This window comes from Vigna umbellata, chromosome 5 (genome assembly GCF_029865625.1).
Source record: "Vigna umbellata cultivar VRB3 chromosome 5, Vumbellata_1.0, whole genome shotgun sequence".
Classification (NCBI taxonomy): Eukaryota; Viridiplantae; Streptophyta; class Magnoliopsida; order Fabales; family Fabaceae; genus Vigna; species Vigna umbellata.
This window is the reverse complement of record NC_142169.1, coordinates 56,192,576-56,213,111: the sequence shown is the minus strand read 5'-3', so window position 1 is coordinate 56,213,111 and position 20,536 is coordinate 56,192,576. Positions and strand designations below refer to the sequence as shown.

The window sequence follows — 20,536 nt, the reverse complement described above, 5'->3', positions numbered from 1 at the left end:
TCTCCCGTCCATCATCATACTTGCTGGAATAGAACTGTATATAAAAAAATGTTTTAGCATTCAGTTATATAACAAAGAAAGTCCAAACATTGAGGTTCTTACCAATCAATTGCTTGTCTGAGTTGTGTGGGAGGAGGCCTGTGCAATGAGCAGAACCACAAAGCATAGTTGTCTTGCACAGACATAACAAGAAGTTGCCAATGGCGCCTGAAATTCATAATAACGTAACTATTAAATATTAAAATCACATATGGAACATTATTATGTTAACAAAGTTCACTTACCCGGATCATCAGTTCTCCCCTCATTACGTTGCGCAAATTGTATAAATTCCTCTACACCTCTCTCGTACTCAGCACTAATACGTGGTAAATTAATCCAATTTCGATCCATATTCCTAAATATTACATAAATAATATTTTAAGGTTTATAAATAATACAAGAACTACAACACACATTACCACAACTATAGCAAAAACCATACCATACATTACCAAAACTATAACAATTTCATGCAATATCAAAATTAAAGCAAAAATTATACCATACATTACCAAAACTATAGAAACTACATACATTACCAAAACTATAGCATTATTGAAAAACTAATGAAGAAATCACGTTAAGAATGCAAAAGGACATAAATACCCGGAAGAGGAACGGCGGCGGAGAGGGTGAAAAACGCAACGAAATCACGTTTTTGATCGGCTAAAACTCGTTTTTATCGTCAAAAATCAATAATGACCGAACAATTCTGAGTTTAAACGGTGAAAAACGCAATATCTGAGATGATTGGTGGTTGGGAGAAGAAGGAAACGCGAAGAACAGAGGCTTTCGGGAAGAAGACGATCACTGTTCAAAGTTTTAATTTTTAACTCTGAACGGGGGAATCTACCGCGGTTCACTACTTAACCGCGGTATAATATAGGTATATGCCGCGGTTTCACGCCCAACCGCGGCATATACTAATTAAATAAATAATCCTAAATGGCATTTTTGAAATTATTTCAAACTATATGCCGCGGTTCAGCGGGCAACCGCGGCATAAACCTCGAAATATTTCAAATAAACATTAAATTAATTTCATATAGGAGAATATGCCGCGGTTCTCTGGGGAACCGTGGCATATACCCCTGAAACGTGTTCAACACAACTGTCTCCCCAACTGCCTTTCACAGAATTTGAAAAGTTACAGGGGGTATATGCCGCGGTTCCCCAGAGAACCGCGGCATATACCCCCTGTAACTTCTGAAATTCTCTGACTGGCAGAGAAGTTGAGACGTTACAGGGGTATATGCCGCGGTTCTCTGGGGAACCGCGGCATATACCCCCTGTAACTTCTGAAATTCTCTGACCCAGTCAGCACCTGCAATAAATTGGCTGGGTATATGCCGCGGTTGTGCAGAGAACCGCGGCATATACTCTGTTATTTAATTTTTTATTCATACGTGGCGTCAAAGGCAATGGTTGACTGGGGTATATGCCGCGGTTCCCAGTAGAACCGCGGCATATATGTTCGTTTTATTTACAAAACTGCCACCGCGCACCATTATGCTGCGGTTTTCGTTGAACCGTGGCATAATGTGCGCTGTAAAAACCTGATTTTTTACTAGTGCTTTTAGGAGTTAATTCTGGTTTAGTTAAAGATTTATATTACATATATCTTGTAAGTTTATAATCTTGACATTCTTATATATTTATGTTATATATATATATATATATATATATATATAAAAAACTGAGGTTTTGATTCTTGTTTATATTAGTTTTGTAGTGATTAAAAGTTTTTAAGTTATCTAAATATAAATATTACTAATAATATAAAAGTTTTTATATGGTAGTGTAAGTGTACGTAGCCTCACTTTTAGGAGTTAATTCTGGTTTAGTTAATTCTGGTTTAGTTAAAGATTTATATTACATATATTTTGTAAGTTTATAATCTTGACATTCTTATATATTTATGTTATATATATATATATATATGGGGTTTGCTAACGCGTGTACGCCTGTTTTTCAGTTGGTACATTTTAGCAATGTGTACCGGATTTTAGTAGACAAAAATACCCTTATATATCATGGATTCTAAGTTTTAAGGTTAAGGGTATTTTAATAATTTTCATTCTCAAAACTTAAAAAAAAAAAAAAAACCCAAACCCTTACTCACCTCTCTCATTCCTCTCAATCCTTTCTCTTTCATCTCTCTCACTCCAACCTTTTCTCTGTCATACCTACTGTAGCCCCAATTGAAAAAATCAGAAACACTTGCCTTTAAACAATTTGTCTTTGTAAAGAGTTGAGTCATTGACATATTCACCTTCAGGCAAAGGTTCATTCAAGATCTCTTCAATTTCACCATCTTCACTAATTTCTCTAATTTCATCATCTGCATATGTTGAATCATCATCTCTAAAAAAACCCTCCAGGCCAATTACCAATTCTTTCAAATGTCATTATGCTTGTGAAAATTAGATAAAATTATATACGACAAAAATTATAAAATGAAAACTCATTATAAAGTCAATTTTTGTAAGAAATTGTTTAACAACGAGTGTTTCTGGTTTTTTCCAGGCCAATTACCAATTCCTCTGATGTCATTATGCTTTTGAAAATTAGATAAAATTATATAAGACAAAAATTATAAAATAAAAACTCATTATAAAATCATTTTTTGTAAGAAATTGTTTAACAACAAGTATTTCTGATGTTTTCCAGGTCAATTACCAATTCCTTTATGCTTCTGAAAATTGGATAAAATTAGATGAGACAAAAATTATAAGATCAAAACTCATTATAAAATCATTTTTTTGTAAGATTGTTTAAGGGCAAGTGTTTTTTTCAATTGGGGCTATAGTAGGGTGTTTCTGATTTTTTTCAATTGGGACTACAGTAGGGATGACAGAGAAAATATTGAAGTGAGAAAGATGAAAGAGAAAGGGTTGAGAGGAATGAGAGAGGTGAATAGGGTTTGGGGGGTTTCTTTTTTGTTTTTTTTTTAGTTTTGAGAATGAAAATTATTAAAATACCCTTAATCTTAAAACTTAGAATCCATGGTATATAAGGATATTTTTGTCTACTAAAACCCGGTACACATTGCTAAAATGTACCAACTGAAAAACAGGCGTACGCGCGTTAGCAAACCTCTATATATATATATATATATATAAAACTGAGGTTTTAATTCTTGTTTATATTAGTTTTGTAGTGATTTTTATATGTGATGATTGTAGTTTTACATAAGTAGTAGATAACTCAAGTGAAGATGCACAACCATGAAGAATGAAAGTTGGACAAGTTTAAGGAATAGGCTTAATTGCTTTCTTTGTTCCCGGTTTAGGTGTAGTGTGTCAAGTTCGTCCACTCTTTTAAAAAAGTTTCAATTATGTCCAAACTTAATTTAAAAGTGTTAATTTCGTCCAAACATAGTAAAATTTGCGTCAATTAAATCTCTTCCATTAAATAGACAAAAATGGCGTTAACTTTTTCTTTCTCTCTCCTTTGTTTTTTTGTACAATACAGCCTTTTGTCAGTGTTTGCAGTATCCATTGTCCTTTGTGCGACTTATAATCATTTTTAATGGTGGATGTTTTATTTTATGATTTAAATGTTATTGCTGGCAGAAAGTTGCTTTTTATTATCTAATAAAAAGAATTATAATGCAGGATAAGCACCTATTCTTAAAAGAATGTGAAAATTTGTAATAATTATTTTAAAAAATATTTTGAAGGTAGTTCATTTAATCAACATTGTAAAATTTGTTTTCATAATTGTTTAAAATTAAACTCAGGATATAATTTAATTTACACTGACTTTAAAAGATCTTTTGAATAAACTATAATTTTTCATCTTAAATTAATTTATATCAATTTTAAAAATACTAAGCTTAGAAATTTATGCATAAAGTAATTTAATTTTAAAAATATTTGTACCCGTTTTTAGGTAGAATTTTGCAAAATATTTGTAATTTTATGTAGAATTTTATGTAGTTTTCATGTTTATTAATTTTGTAATTAGTGCAAATGTTGTAATTCTTTTTCTCTTTGTCATATTTTTAGAAAGAATTCGTGTTAGTAGAAAAAAAAATTTAGAAAGAATTCGTGAAGGAACTAGTTTAAATGGAATTTTTTTTTTGCTGGTTTGAAGCTAGCATAGGATCTTGTCTAACCAAAATATATGTTTTTTTTTAACACCCAGTTTCAAAAAGAATATTAAATTAATAAAAATATTATAATAAAGTTAAATACAAATAGAATTTGTAAAACCTCAATAGTATTTAAATAAATTTAATAAATAAAAATAAAACATAGACGAAAAGAGAAAAAACGATAGCTTATGACATATCTGTTATCAGATTTAATAATAAAGTATATAAAACTATAATTTATTATAAAAATAATTATTAATATAATTGATTGTTGTACCAACCAAAGGATAAGTAAAACCACATATGAGTATTGTGAACATAATCCAAAGAAAAAAGGACTTTAATAGCACTGACAAAGAGTGACGCGTTGCACAGAGAGCAGAGAAGAGAGAAAAAAAAATTAACGTTCGTTTCTGTGGATTTAACGAAAGAGACTTGATTGAAGCAAATTTTACTACGTTTGGACAAAATTGACACTTTTAAACCACGTTTGGACGAAATTGAAACCTTTTTTAAAAGAGTGAACGAACTTGACACACTACATCCAAACCAGGGACAAAGAAAGCAATTAAACCTAAGGAATAATAGGCAAAAGTCTTAGAGTTTAATTTCTTCATTTATTTCATCACTTTATCAATAATTCTTTTATGTAAGACATTGCTTATTTTTATTTATTTATTTTAATAAAGTGATGACATTTTTTTAAAGTACCTATTTGAAGTAGGGTTGTCCATGCAGTTATAAATGTAGACACGTGAAAATTTGGAGTATTACAGTTACTATTATTATATATTGTTCTTACAAGGTCAGATATATCTTGTAAAGACTCCAACTAGCACTCCAAGCTTCCAACTCCAGAAGTAATCGTCCTTTCCTAGCCGAGTAGGGATTGTGTTTGTAGAAAATACTCTAAAAGTCAACCAATTGCATCCACAAGTAATAAACATGGTCATTAATGAACATAATTAATATATCTAGTAGAATGTGTTATTTACACTATTGTTCATGGGCCTTTAGCTGAATGAGCTTGGGCCATGTGACCCAGTTACCTATTAATCTTGAGTTAACTCTTTCCTCCTTAGCTTAATTGTGAATTATTATAACTAGTAGTTTTGTTGGCATAATCTCGACTTGGTCGAACATGTGTCAGTTTGGTATATGTCGACTTAGTAGGTTGATATTTATTTGGACGTGTAGAATACACTAGCTCCCATGAGTTGCCTTTGGGTTGCCTCTGAATTTGCTCTAGTAGCCTCCAAACTTTGTAATGCCACTGTATTCTGTTGGACTAAGGAAGCGTTCTGTTGCTGTAAAGCCTCTATCACTGATTCCAACAACCTGGTGTTGTCAGATGGATTCTGATCGACAGATATAGGAGGAGGAGGTCTAGGAGCCATCTTCTCTGATTAACATAGAAAAAGAACCATCAGTTTAATCCAAAAAGTCAAATACACTAATTAACTGAACACTGAGTACACAGCAAAAGCATAGTATACTCATAACTTACATTATTTCTAAGGAACAAAACTGTTATGATATCATTAAATGTAACATCCCAAAAATACAGTATAAAACCATATCATAGAATACTCACATATTAGCAATATTACAGTTCAGTTCAAAAAGGAAGGGTACACTTATGGTCAAACGACCTTACAAAATACCACAGAAATTAAACTTTACAAAGCTAAATACTTGACCGAACGGTTCCAACAAAACCATCTTAAACCGAACGGATATACAAAACGAAGTAACTATAACTACCAAACGTTCTATGGTTCGGCCTTAACCTCCACTTTTTCAAGAGCCTCTTTCAGCAACTCCTCTTCTTCTCCTCACATCCACAGGATGATCATTGCAACAGAAAACAACAACAAGAAGGACAAAATAGACAAGACAAGAAATAGGGTAAGCTTATGTAATTTAATTAATTCAATACACATATAATTCACATCAAACTGATATAATTCCATAATTAAATCAATCCACCAATCATACATTAATGCATGCAATGAACGACCACTTGACTCTGACTGTTCGAACTGTATGAATTTTGTGTAGCTACGACGTTTTTGCACCCGGGTGATGTAGTAGCTAGGATGTCCTCAACAGCTGCCACCTGAGGTTAGTCCGTTCTTACATCGCCCATCTTAACCTTATGGACTAGGACCTCCTGCCATTCTCACACATGATTTACTCCTCTCTATTTGAGAATGAGTAATCATAGAATATCAGGATAAACGCCACCTTAGCATGATCACATTCATACTTTACCAATCCATAACAAATCCTGAGATATTCCTCCCTGGAATATCCTTTCATATCCATATCATTCAAATCATATCATACTTTAAAGTCATCATACTTCATTATCAATACATTCAAACTGAATTAAGGAAACAATATTTCATCTCCGAACGAGAGAAATACTTCTTAAACTAATCTAACCAAACACTTAGTGTAAGACCGAGCGGTCTTTCACTTATCCACCAAGTAGGACCGAACAGTCCAGGAAAGACAAGACTCGTCATAAGCCTAACACTTATAATAATAATAATAAGAAGAAGAAGAAGAAGAAAAGACTACGAGATACACAACAACTTTGACCCAAAGATCTTTACTAGACAAAACCCAAGAAATAGGTGGAATACTATAGAATACATCTACTTAAACCTGACTGAATGATAAGGAAAGTTTTTATCAGAGACCTAAGAGTTTAAACCGAACACTACAAACTAGGGCCGAACACTTTGGAGTTTGGTCGAACACTCTTAATACCCAAAGCAGATATATTAAGGAATATATTGTATAACCGAGCACTTATTTCAAATCCTAATACTACTGAGACCGAGCGCTTGGTTTGTGACCAAGCACTACCGAGACCAAGAGCTAGGTTTATGACCAAGCACTACTGAGACTATACAATGAAGGAATATATTCTAATTACAATTACATATGACTTTTTTTCCACAAAGGATAAATATAATGTTTAAGAATTTAGGTATTTTTGAATATCTTAACTAAGTTTATTTGAAACTATACGTAGACCGAATGCTCATTTACATATATAATAATATAAAACCGATCAGTCATTAACTAAATTCTCTACAAAAGAATTCAGTTTAGACCAAACGCTCAAAGGAAAACCGAACGGTCAATAATAACTCTCGGTGTCAAACACAGGATTATATAGAAAGTTGCATATTGAAAATCAAACTCTACTCAACCCAGTCTACCTCAATTATAAATCATCCACTCATATAAACAACATACATTAGCACCAATACTTCGTATTCATCAAATAATCAAACCAACATAAAACCATTCAGAACAAGAATCATAATCAAATTATATAAGCTTCCCTTACCTCTTAAGCTTAGTCGAACGCTCACAATTTGTATAAGATAATTCACCACCAGAAATCTTACACTCCTACGGTCACGATTTATGAAACTAAACCAAACAAAAGACCAGAAGTGTGCTCATAATGAGATGGCAAACTCATGCAACCAGAAACTTGGTTTGCATGTGACAAAAAACAACAGTGCTGAGAGAGGAATGAACTTACCAGCTCAAACCAGCAACTTGATCGGTGCAAAGTGAAACTCTTGGCACCAGGGAGACTCAGACGTGGTCTGATTGAAGATTGAAAAAAGAAAAGGGTAAGATTTTGTAGAGAGAAAAAGAAGGTTGTAGAGAGAAGGAGGAGAAAATGAAAGGTTCAGAAGGTTGAAGATGAAGGGTGCATGTAAAGAAAGTGGCACGAAAATTGAAAGTTTAAGTTTTACATAACTGTCAAAATCGATTGGCCACTCAACTGCTCACACATGTCCTTCATTTTCTGATTTTCACTAACACCACTCACACAGTGTTTTTAAGGGTTCTGACATTTCTTCTCTTACAATTTTTAATTATGTTAATTTTTCAATTTGAAACTTTAAAAATAATCATATTAAATATATCATATGTTAAAGACTTATAAAGCTTTCATGAGGTTGAATATCAAAATTTGTCCTACTTGTGAGGATATTGTTCTTCGGTAATCATTTGTAAAAAAAATGAATTTCTTTAGTTATATATATATATATATATATATATATATATATATATATATATATATATATATATATATATATATATTTCTTTAGTTATAATTTTTAATTATCATAAGTTTTCCAATTTAAAAACTTAAATAAAGCTTTTATGATATTGAATATTGAGATTTGTCCTAATTCTGAGAATATCGATCTTCGATTTTTGTTCGGATCGAGATATTGATATTCAATAATTATACTATTTTTAAAGAAAATTTATATTTTTATTACTATTTAATCCTTTATGTATTTCTTTTATTACAATTAAAAATTATGTTAGATTTTTCAATTTGAAACTTTAAAAATAATCATAAAGAATCATTATAAATTATGACATTTCGTTTGGATTAACATTCAAAATTTAATAATTATATGTCATTACATAAAATAATTTATTAAAAAAATAAAAAAATAAAAAAATAAAAACATTGAGGATCAAACTAAATTTTTAGACACAAACTTATAAAAAAACAAATTCTTTTACAAAGAAATAAAAAAAACAAAAAGGAAAGTTAATACCTATTATAAAGTTTCTAAAATATAATTCTTTATATAATTTAAAATTGGTTCAGTGAGATATTTTTCACAGATCGTGCATTTTGAAGTTTATTTAGTTCTTAATATGAATTATAAAATCTGAGAGATTACATATTTTATTATTGAAACTTGAATTATTATTTTAGATTCTTCAATTTGAAAAACTTTCGAACAATCTAAGAAATTAAACCTCCAATTCATAATTGTTATAAAATAGAAAAGATAAATTAATCATTTTAAAAAATTGGAGTGAAAAAAGAAATCATGAAATATCGAAAAAAAAAACTTAAATTTGTAACATCTAATAGATTTTTTGTGAGGGCCTGTAAATTTAACAAAGGGCCTTTGGGCCTTATGTGGGGTAGCCAGGCCCATCTGACTAAGGCCAACTTGACCTTAGGAGGGGCTTTTCAGAACCCATTCTCTTCCCTGAACTTCAATTCTTTTCTCTCTCTAAACTCTTGTGCCCTAAAGCTCTCTCTCTGCCTTCTCTCTAAATTTCCAGCTCTTTGAACCTTTCAATCTTGAGTTGGAGGGTGCTCAGACGTTCATCTCACCGAAGGCTTCCTTTTGAACCGATCGCATTTTCGATTGGACCGGTGAGTTAACTTTTCCCTTCTCTGTCTTCATTCTCAAACCTAGAACATGCAATGCTACTAGGGGGTTTTGTTTATAATTTTTGTTTTTTTTTAATCAAGCTCTAAGAGCTGTTACTGTCACCACCTTGGTGGTTTGTAGGGTTTGGTTGAGTTCTCAGTTAGTGAAATACCGTAAGGGAGCATCCCTGTGAGCTTAGTAATTCGACTCTGAGGTAAGGGGAGCTAGTTATTTTGCTTGAAATTAATTTATGAGATATATGCATGTTGAATCCTGAATTTGGTGTGTTGATTTAAACTGTTATGTACTGTTGAGTATAAATTGTCTTGCGTTTTAATGCTGAAAATTGAGCATGTTGATTGGAATCTGTTAAATATGTGAAAGTGTGTATCCATGATATATTGAACCTTGTTTGACTTGGATGAGCATTGTGTTGGTTGTACTGGGTTCTGGATTGGAGTAAGAACTCTGGGAAATAGTCAATATGGGTAGTACTGTTTTAGCTTACTGTAAAGGGAAGTGAGATAGGAAAATAGGGAAATTGGAGTCTAAAACACAATAGGACAATTTGGAGGACTTAGATAAATAACTTGGGACTTGTTGAGAGCATTGTGTTGGTAGGATAGAAGAATCTTAAAAACCTGAGTTGGCACATCCCTGATCATAGAGCAGCCCTGGCCTGGTCCAGTACGTTGTGACTAGTCATATGTGTTGGCGGCGAAGGTGAGACTGATGCGTTCAGACATCTGATTCTTCTCCGGTGACCAATTGGGCAGTTGGGATAGTTTAGCTGAGTCAATGGAACTGGTGAGGGGTCAGAGAACTGAGTAAAGTCATGTTTAAAATGGTAGAATCAACATTGGGTACTTGGGTTAATTAGATTGAAGGTTTAAGTTGAAATGTGGTAGAAATCGCTCTAGAATCATGTTAGGAAGGGTTATAATCAATTAGACAAGTTTAATTAGGTGTGATACAAGGATTAGGAGGGTTAGAAGTTGGGAAAAATAAATAGAAATGGTAAGGATCAGTGAAAATGGGTGATTCTGCAGAATTCACGTTCTGCAGATTATGCAGAGTCGCTATGCGAGTTGTCTCGCATAGCGAGGCCTTGAGAAGGGTGCTCACTGTCTTGGAAATTCGCTGTGCGAGATGGTGCACTGTGCGAATTTCCAGAGGTTGATGCTCACTGTTTATGGACTCGCCATGGCGAATCCTGTCGCTATGCGACTGGTGGTGGTCTAGGATCGCTGCCTATTTAATTCGAAGAGCGAGTGTGGTGCATAGCGAGAGGTTTGAAGTTGATGTACGCTGCGAATTAATTCGCCATGCGAAATAGGGTGCGCTATGCGAATTTTAGCGGTCCTTTTTGCCTGGAAAATTCGCATAGCGCACAAGGGGGGGTGCGCGGAGCGAATTATGTGTCGCAGGTTGAGTGTTTTTGCTGTTTTTGATGTTTTGGGAGTTCCGGATGTCCGTTTTGGACGTTCTTTAGTTCGTTCTGGGGGGTTTTGACCCTTCCGGAGCCATTGGTGAGGGTCTCCAAGCTGTTTGAATTACTTAGGTATTGAACATTAAAAGTCCTAAAGAAATTTGTGTTAATAAGTGATGATTTTGTGAAAGTATGTAATTTATGAGTTGTTTTTATGACATGGTTGATGTTGTATGATGATGTAAATGAATATGAAGAGGACATCTCGGGGAGAGATGGATGAAAGTGATGTGTGGGGTGATGATGTTGTTCTGTATAACTGTATGGAGCTTTGAACTGGTATGTCTATCCCTACACTCGAAGCACTGTTCATGCTCAAATAGAGGAGAGCAGTGTAAGTGGTGAGAGTAGAGGGAGGTCCTCGTCTATAGTCTTAGAGTTTAGACATAGACAGATTGGGGGATTCACCTTGCATAGTGTTGGGGAGTGCCAGCTGAACTACGCAAGTGCAAAGACGACCAATAGTTCGACAGTTATACTAATCCGGATGAGTCGCGTGAGTGTTTGAGTCATGGTTTAAAGTGTTATGTATTAACTGTTTTATATGTACTAAGCATGATGATTATTAATTGATTGAAAAATATGATTATTGCCTGTTTATCTAACTCACCCTTGCTTCTGTGTTGTGTGCTGCTTGTGTATGTTTTTTTTCTTTGCGATGATCATCCACTTGGATGGGAGCAGTTGTTGTTGAGGAAATACCTCTGGAGCAAGAGCTGGAGGAGAATGATGTTGTTGCACAGTCTACTTAGGATTTACATATTTAAACCTTTGGATATTAGATACTCTAAACTGTCTAAGTATGAAACTCATTATATTTTGGATGACTGTAATTTCGTATTTAATTGCAAGTCATACTCTAACTGTTCTCTTTATTGGGAATGTTGACTCCTAAATTATATGATGTGGTTATTATATTTTAGGATGTCACATTTTTGGTAACAGACTAAGAATATAAAAAAAGAAAAAGTATTAATGCTAGGATTCCTCCTTATATGAAACACGAGGTACAGATTTAAAAATATTTACAGGAAACTCAATTATTCTAGGTAAGTTTCTTTTCAATTAAGAACAATCAACTGGTGATCAATAACTGACTTACTGTTCGTGATGAACTAAAATTATCAATTATCTGGTTAATCGCTCTTGAACTGAAAATACTTCTAATAATTTGAATATTATTTTTCTTACACATTATATTGAATATGCTAAATATATACTATATTTACAGTGGTGTGTGAAAGAATCAGTATGATTCTACATGTTTTTGGTTATCTCCCACTGCAACTCTGCTTGTGAGGGAAGGCCTCATTGTGACAATTGATGATTCATTAGCCCCAGCTTTAAGAGCAGCTTTTGCAGCTTCCAGGAACCTCTTCACTGCATCTTCTGCGTACCTGTTTGCTTCTTTCACAGTCATGGTTTTACCAATGTTTGGGTAAGAGTTCAGTACATAATCACCATTCAGCTGTGATGCAAGCTGGATCATTTCCACTTGGAATTCTGAAAGACTTGAGTCTTCTCTTGGTCCATGATCCCTTAGTGTCTTGATATCCGGAAGAGTTTCTGTATAAATAGCCATAATGGAAATAATGTTAAAAACAATAATGCATGAAATAAGCATATCACTTGCATCAAACAGTTCTTAATGCGAAATGACAGATAAAACGCTCTGTGTGCTCTATTTTGGATGCACATGGTTGGTGTTTCAATATACTTCCAAATCTGGTTTACATACAGACAAAAGTGGCAACTTACTAGCTTTTTCTCAATGCAGTTACCATGAAAGACATACGAAATTTCCAACACTGCATTCAAGTTTCTCAAAAGAACACCAAATTGTGAAGTTAGCTTTTGGTGATAGATCAAATTTTCACACAATCAATTCTGGTTAGGAAGTTGCTTAATTTGGATGCAAGAGACTACAAATGAATTCACCAAAGCACATAGTAGTTCAAAGGGCATTGGTTGCTACCAGAACAAAGTATCAAGAATGCTGGAATCAGATGTAATGTAACAATCGAAGAAGTAGATGCAAACCTGGACAATCGTTTCGAGGAGTGTCACGAATGTGAAAGTACTTTTCAAAGGTACCAGCCCATGCATCTCTCTTTGTCAAGAAATTGGATTTTAAATTGAAAAGCTTCTTCACTGTGGCGGGAATAGATGAATGCTCATACTGAGAATATGGAGTTGGACCCTCTGCTTCATGAATCACTGCAAAATTTGGCCTCAAGCAATAAGCTACTATCTTACAACTCACAAGCCTACGAGCATAGATTTTCTGAGAAGTGAGAACTACAGTATACACAAAGATTACACCAAAACTACACAAGTACACAGGAGCATAATTCAGTACATCAGTTTGAAGTATTACAAAACTTTTTTCCAACTAATACTGATAACGGTACGCACATAACTCCATCAAGTGCAAAAGTGAGTATATTTATAAAGTTATGTCTCAAAACTCCAATATCAGTACCCACCTACTGGCCAATTAACTCCATGTCAAGACCCAAAATGACATCAACACGGGCATGTACTCAATAAAAAACTGCACTGAAATTCCAAGTCCAACAACAAAAACACGCTCAGCACCAAGTCAAAATACCCTAGCAACCCAACAAAGCCAAAGCACATTCAACAAACTGAATCCATAAAACCAAAACAGAACTGATTAAGAGTGCAAGACCTTGTATGATTACCGTTTTCTAAAATTTGTTTGTCTCAACACATCCATACTTGTCCAAACTTTTATATATTAAAAAAATGTCTGAGATCTCATCTAGTTTTGAATAAATCAGATCCACATCTGAAAGTTTTGTCCCACAATCATATCTCTATTTTCTTAACACTTGTTCCCTGAAAACAAGACGAAAACAATCTACCTAGTCCCGTTTTTCGGATTTTTAAAACACTCCTTCTAGAAATAGTATTCAAAATATAATTTAAAAAACAGCTTTTTAAAATCAGACAAAACCCAATCATCTAAATTATCCAATACAACTACAAAAGCTCAAAAACTTAAATATAAGTTGTTCCCTGAACACACTAGAACAGATGAAAAAACATCTGCCGTCTGTTCACCACCACAACCTCTGGATAAGAACACTACAGACATGAAAGTTCATTAAAACACCTGATTTAGAAGCAATTTTCAAGTTTGCATGAAAATCACTATAAAAAAAATCAGTTTTTCAAGCAAAACCCAAATCATTTCAAATCTGAATGAAGCAACAAAACTTGAAAAAGCTCAAAATTTTCGATCACATACCAGTACCCTTCTCGATCCAAGGTGAGATAAGAAAAGTGGGCACCCTCACCCCCAACCTATCAAACCCAAAGTAATAGGGTGGAGGTCCAATGATCCCATCAGGGTTAGGCACGCCCTCCACCGGCGTAGCCACATGATCGTAAAACCCTCCATGCTCATCATATGTAATCAACACTGCCATCTCCTTCCACTGAGGACTCTTCCTCAAAATCTCATACACCTCCTTAACAAACATCTGCCCCTCCGCCACGTCATGCGAGGGATGGTCGTCGTTGGCCGGCAAAACCTCCACGTCGAAGTACCTCTGTTCCACCACCACATAGTTCGGGAGATTCCCCTTCTGGGCATGCTTCTTGAACTTGAGGGCGTAGTCGTGGAACTTCACCGCGTTCTTGATCTTGCGGAGGCTCTTGAAGAAGAGTGTGGCGGGGATGTTCTGGTAGTAGATGCCGAAGGTGAGGCCGTTCTCGTTGAGGGAGTCGAAGATGGTTTTCTGGGGGAAGCCGAGGACGAGGTTCTTCTTGACGTTGCTCATGGCGCCGTGGGAGGTGGCAGAGTGGACGTAGAACCGGTTCGGTTGGGTCGAGGCCGGAACCGAAGCGAACCACTTGTCAAAAACGGCAAAATCGGTGGCCAGTTTGGTGTAGACGGGGAGGGTTTCGGGTTTGAAGCCGCTCATGACTGTTTTGGCCATGCCGGGAAGGATGGACTCCGCTTGCTGCGCGAAGCCGTTCATAGGGGCCGGATTTGCGGTTGTGTCATTCGATCCGAAGATTTGCTCGCGGATTGCTTGGAACGAGTGGCCGGGGTCGACGTCGATGAAGAGGGCGTCGTCGGAGACGGTGACGGAGGGGGAGGCGGCGTCCTCAACGGAGAGAGGGTTCGATTCGGTGCCGGTGAGGCCGTCGATGTCGGGGCGCGAGGGTTTGAGCCACCCAAGGACGTGGTCAAAGGAGCGGTTCTCCATCACTATCACCACCACGGTTTTTATCGGACCGGAGAATTTGTGCTTCTTTCCGAAGCTGACGGAGATGAGGAGGAAGAGAAGGAAAAGTGACAGGGATACTCGCCGGAGAGCCATCTCCGGTGAGCGGAATTAGAAAACAGTGAAAGAAAAAGTGATAGTAGTTATGAGTTAAAGTTGCTTAGTCGAGGTCATAAAGGAGATGCAGTTAAGTTACTTAATTAAGAGGTGAGTGAGGGGTAATAAAGTAAAAGACGACACTGCCTTGGATATGCCTTCAAAATAAGGATCTTTTGTTCCTGTCTTTGTCTTTTACTTTTCTACGAAACACCCAAAACTGTGGAGCTTTTTTTAAAACGGAATGACATGCTATCTGTTTGCTGATTTTTATATTTTTTTTATAAGAAAAAAATATGACTAATGTGAAAGGAGATATTCTCTGGCAGTTTGTAAAACTTGCGTAACAATACATTATTGGAAAACGTAGTTTTGTTGTTTTGTGCAAAAAAATATATATTTTACTGAAGTCTTACTTCAAATTCAAAAGAAAAAAAAATGACGATGATGCATTTTAATAATTTTTGAAATAAAATTCATAGTTTTTCTCAATTCAAAAATTTTTGTTGAATTTATAATGGTTTGGATGTAGAATAATCTGTAAAATGAAATGAATTACGGTGTAGAAAATAAAATATTCAAATTTCACCAAGGAAAAGAAGAAGAAAAATGAGTCACCGTGCTGTTAGGGTTTGGTAAAAAGGGTCCTAATTCAACTCCAGATTTTAAGTTGATAAGGTAAGCCAATCTTTGAAATAAATAAACAAAATGTATAAATTGAAAATTCTGGTAAAAAATAATTTGATCATGTGTGATATTGTTGTGTAACGTTAAAATCGCCTTTTCTATGTGTAAAACAAGAGGAACAGTTCAACCAACCAAAATTTAACATTTCCATAATCGGAAAAATAAATCTTAGTTTAATCTTGCAAATTTACATCATTATCTCTTTAAAAAATCTCATTACCAAATTAATTATTTAAAATAAATATTATTTCCAAAGCACTGAAAATGGTAATTTAATTTAGACTATATTGCGTTTTATAAAGTCATATCGCCCTACTTCTTAATTCTAATTAATACGTGACCTTTTTAGAAGCCTAAACCTATACCTTTAAGTAAAACTTTTTAAAATAAGTCAACAAGAGAGTAATGAGTCTAAATATATATATATATATATATATATATATATATATATATATATATAAGTATTTCAATATTTTTAAGTTCTTAAATAAACAAACTGAAATACAGTATCATTCATAGTTTTCTTAACTTTTACAGTTCGTTACAAGCTACATATTAGTAGCAGAATAGAATATTCAAATTAAACTGTATTGTATTAGTACAAGTAGTTTTTGTGTTTGAAGAATATTCCTAACCTATTTTATAAAATAAATCTTCCTAATATTCTAAAACGCTCCTTTGAACACACGTTTTATTATCAATTAAAAATAAAATAAAAATACAAATTTCAGGTGTTAGGATCTTATGATTTTTAATAAATTTCAATTAACATTGAAATATACATGAAAAAGAGTTTGTTAGATGGTGATATCTTTTATTTATTTATTGATTTTGAATTAGTCAAATTTGAATAGTTTGGTCATATGGTACTGGTATTAGTATTATAGTACTGTGAAAGATTGTTTGCACATGAATAACCCTTTCAACCAATTGGCCATTGATGTGTATTTATAAGAGGTGGATTTAGACATGAGGTGACTTGTTGAATAAAATACAAAATTTTCTTTCAAATCATACATTTACCTCAACATTTTAATATAAATGTAAAAGGTTGAAGTTGGCAATGATCACTTTAGTTCGTTTTTTATTCTCAAATAAAATATATATCATTATTTGATTGATTCATATATTTAAAACTGACCAATCATAAATTATCATATAAGTTGTCAAAAAATTATTAGAAAAATATATTTTTTTAATTTTAAAGAGTTCAGCAAAATGCAAATATATGTCCAACAATATTTCCAGCTCCTCCACTCTATGACTCTTCTTCTTCCTTTGCATAAAAAGCAAAAAGGAAAACTTAGATTTAAAAAAAAAAAAATCAAAACTTCAGAAAAAACCTCAAATAAATTAATTTTCTTAAATAAAAGTTCCTCAAGAAAACCTTAACACCATGATAGTTTATCATTCTTCATCTTCCATGTCCATAACGTTGGATGTGATCTTTCATTTAGCAACACATTTTTATAATCAATATTTTTTCTCCATCATCTACATAGAAACACAAATAATAACTATATATAAATTTACAATAAAAATAATACAATAACAAATAGTATCAAGTCAAGTAATTATCCATAACAACAAATTCATGCTTTCAATTAGAAGTACACATAGTTATTTCTACATTCTCAGATTCAATGTTAAATGAAGATTCAGATGTCAACAAGTCTTTAGTCATTAAAAATAGATAAAAAAAAAAAAGTCTTTGACTATTTATTTTCCACAATTCTAGGACATTCATATGATCCAAAAAGATCAAAATATAGAGTTGATTCATCTAAATATGTGTTAAGTTGAGCCATTCCAGATGTATTGCTAAATTGATGTTTGTGCTCTTTTAATTCGTATTATAATATAAAAAGTTCGTAAAATGCATAATGAACAATTGCAACAACTAAAATTTGAAGTAAAAAATAAATAAGCAATCAACTTACATTAAAAAGGCTTCAATGAGAAGCGGATAAGGATGAAGATTGTGCATGTTTGCACTTTAGAACATTTGATGATGTTGGCACATCTTTACTATTATATTGCTTACATATTTTTTCTTGATTTTTGCCAATTTATCAATCTTTTCAAAGCAAGAGATCAATGTTTCTAATTTAATTTTTGGGTCTAAAATTACTCCAAAAGCAAACACAACGCTATATTCATCCCAACATTTTTCAAATTTGACCATCATCAATTTAGCCATATTCTTTATGACTTCACCCCATCCTTCACATTTTCAATCAACAAACTTTGAATCCTCCAAACTTGTAAAAAATAGAAATTGAATGTAAGATAGCTTGTGGCAGAAATTAAGGTTGTAATATCATAAAAAGACAATAAGAACTTTTGAATTTTTTTCATCCCTCTCACACTTTCTCTAAAGGGAAATATTTGTAACATTGATTAACCAATGGCAAGCTCCATAAAACACATTGATACTGTAGGGCACTTTTGAGCATGAAGTATGTGAAGTATGTTGAGTTCCATTGTGTGAGGACATCAAGAGACAATATGTTATAAAATAATAATTGCAAAAAGAAACGTTAGTTTTAAATGTTGGCGAAATTAATGTTCAAATGTGAAAAGTTTTTATTTTCTCATTAAGGTTCATAAGTGTCAACTGTGAGTTTTTATTATTTATTGTCATGACAATGGTTACTATCTTCCTAGTTTTTCTTTCCTTCTTTTTTTATCATCTTTATATATTTGATTGATTGTTTTACTCTCTTTAGAGTTCCTTGCTAGTTCTGTCAGTTTTGACAAGTTCCTAGGGGGACTTGCACAATACACCGCGGATAAGTACTTAAGGAAAGTGATCTACATGTCTCGGGAAATTTTGTTTGTGATGTTGTCATCTTTTCTACATCAATCTTAAGGATTTATGACTCACATCAATAATCCACTTTCGGACATGTCAAAATCGAGGTCTTCTTTGGATAGAACTTGCGGCGTTGGCAAGAACGTGTGTCTACCCTTTTAGACGTGTACGAAGTCACTTTTTGCTAAAAAAAATGCTCCAAAAGGTACGAACACAAACTTGATCACAATAGGAAAAATAATTTTCGGAAATATACTCCCAATGAATCCAACCCCACCTTTAAGAAAAAAAGAAATTACTTTATATATGAAAATTTGGGGGTCCTCAGATGTTATTAATGAAGTAAGTTCTTGTGATTATATTGTTAACTCATATAATATAGGACATGCTTGATAAGATGTTCTTTTCCTGAGGAATTATTAATGCTCAATCATATGTGATAGTGTTATCTTTCTCTTATTTATCAATTTCAACGATTTCAAATTGTTTTTCAATATCATCTTTTTCAAATCTCATTTTCGTAAAGAGGCATTTTAAAATCTTGCTCATCCATTATAAATTTTAATTTAAGTTTTTAATTACATGTTACAGATGAAATTAATTATAAATATGTTCAACAAATCAAGTTCTAAATAAATAAATAAATATTGTATTGATTATTTTTATTTCATTCTAAATAAATAAATATTATATTGGTTTTGTTTATGTTTTTTTAAATTAGTTAATTAATATTTAAATTTTTGGTTTCTATTTGATCCAATATTATTTTAGTCTTTTTGTAACACTAGATATATTTGTGTGTACTTTTTGTCTCTTTTAACAGGTGATATTTAATTTTAATCTTAATATGTAATCCATTTAGATGGTCAACAATGATCAAATAATGATAGGATTAGTAAAAAAAATAAGTTAGCAATGTGTATTTTTATGAGTTTTTAAAAAACTTGTTCATCAAGTATTTTATCCTCTCCTTTCTCTTTTCAAGTTCTAACCCCTTGAGTTATCTTTTTTAATATCAAAAAGTGCCTATGGAATCACAGTAGTAAGGTCTTTCTTTACATCTGATCAATTTTCTTAAAAGAGTAAGTTAGTTTTTACTCTTTTCTTGAGTTATATGTTTCCTTCCATGCATATGAGCATTCTTGACGTTATGCCTTCCTAGTCTTCTAGTATGTTCTTTGTTGATCAGTGGTTCTAATTGCGTACCTTGATCATGTTTTTGTGATATGTAGATACATATAGAGTTCTTTGAGCTGAGTGAGTAGTTTTGATCTCTTACCACTGTTTGAGTTATGTTTGTTTATAAGGCTTAAGAAGATTTGTTAAATTTGAACTGGCGGGCTTTAATTAAGAAAGTTGATTGAGTTATGAAGTTAGGATATATATAATTTGCTGAAAAATCCCATGATGTGGTAGTGTGATTGCTTGAAATTGATGTAAATGTGTGTTACCTAAAATTAGAAAAGTATTATTGTGAATTCCTATTGAATGTTATTTGTTTTCATCACTTGAGTGGTTATGTTTGAGATCATACTCGGTTATAAGATATTGTGGATTTTTGAAGCAGTAAAAAGGGAAGTTTTTGGTTGGTTTTTGGTCTAATTTAGGGTTTTTGACAAGTGAAATTCTAAAAGAATGTGTTTTAGGAGGGAACTTGGGATTTAGAGTCTGTTTGTAGTCAATTAAGACTTATTTAGCCACTTAGTGCCCAAAAATATGGTTTGTAATATATAAAATCTATTTGGTGGTAATTTGGAGTAGTTAGTTTGATTAGATGAACTAAATTCTTGAACAAGTGAGCAAATTGATATGACCTCTCAA

The 20,536-nt window shown here is 33.1% G+C and overlaps 1 protein-coding gene across 1 annotated transcript; it reads right to left on the bottom strand.

Moving 5' to 3' along the window:
* Positions 1-12,004: 12,004 nt before the first annotated feature.
* On the bottom strand, positions 12,005-15,300 carry NPC1 (non-specific phospholipase C1). Its single transcript, XM_047313960.2, has 3 exons — positions 14,133-15,300; positions 12,899-13,075; positions 12,005-12,424 (listed from the first exon to the last, which is right to left on the bottom strand). The coding sequence occupies exons 1-3, from the start codon at positions 15,211-15,213 to the stop codon at positions 12,105-12,107; spliced, it is 1,578 nt and encodes a 525-aa protein (XP_047169916.2). The 5' UTR covers positions 15,214-15,300; the 3' UTR covers positions 12,005-12,104.
* Positions 15,301-20,536: the final 5,236 nt, after the last annotated feature.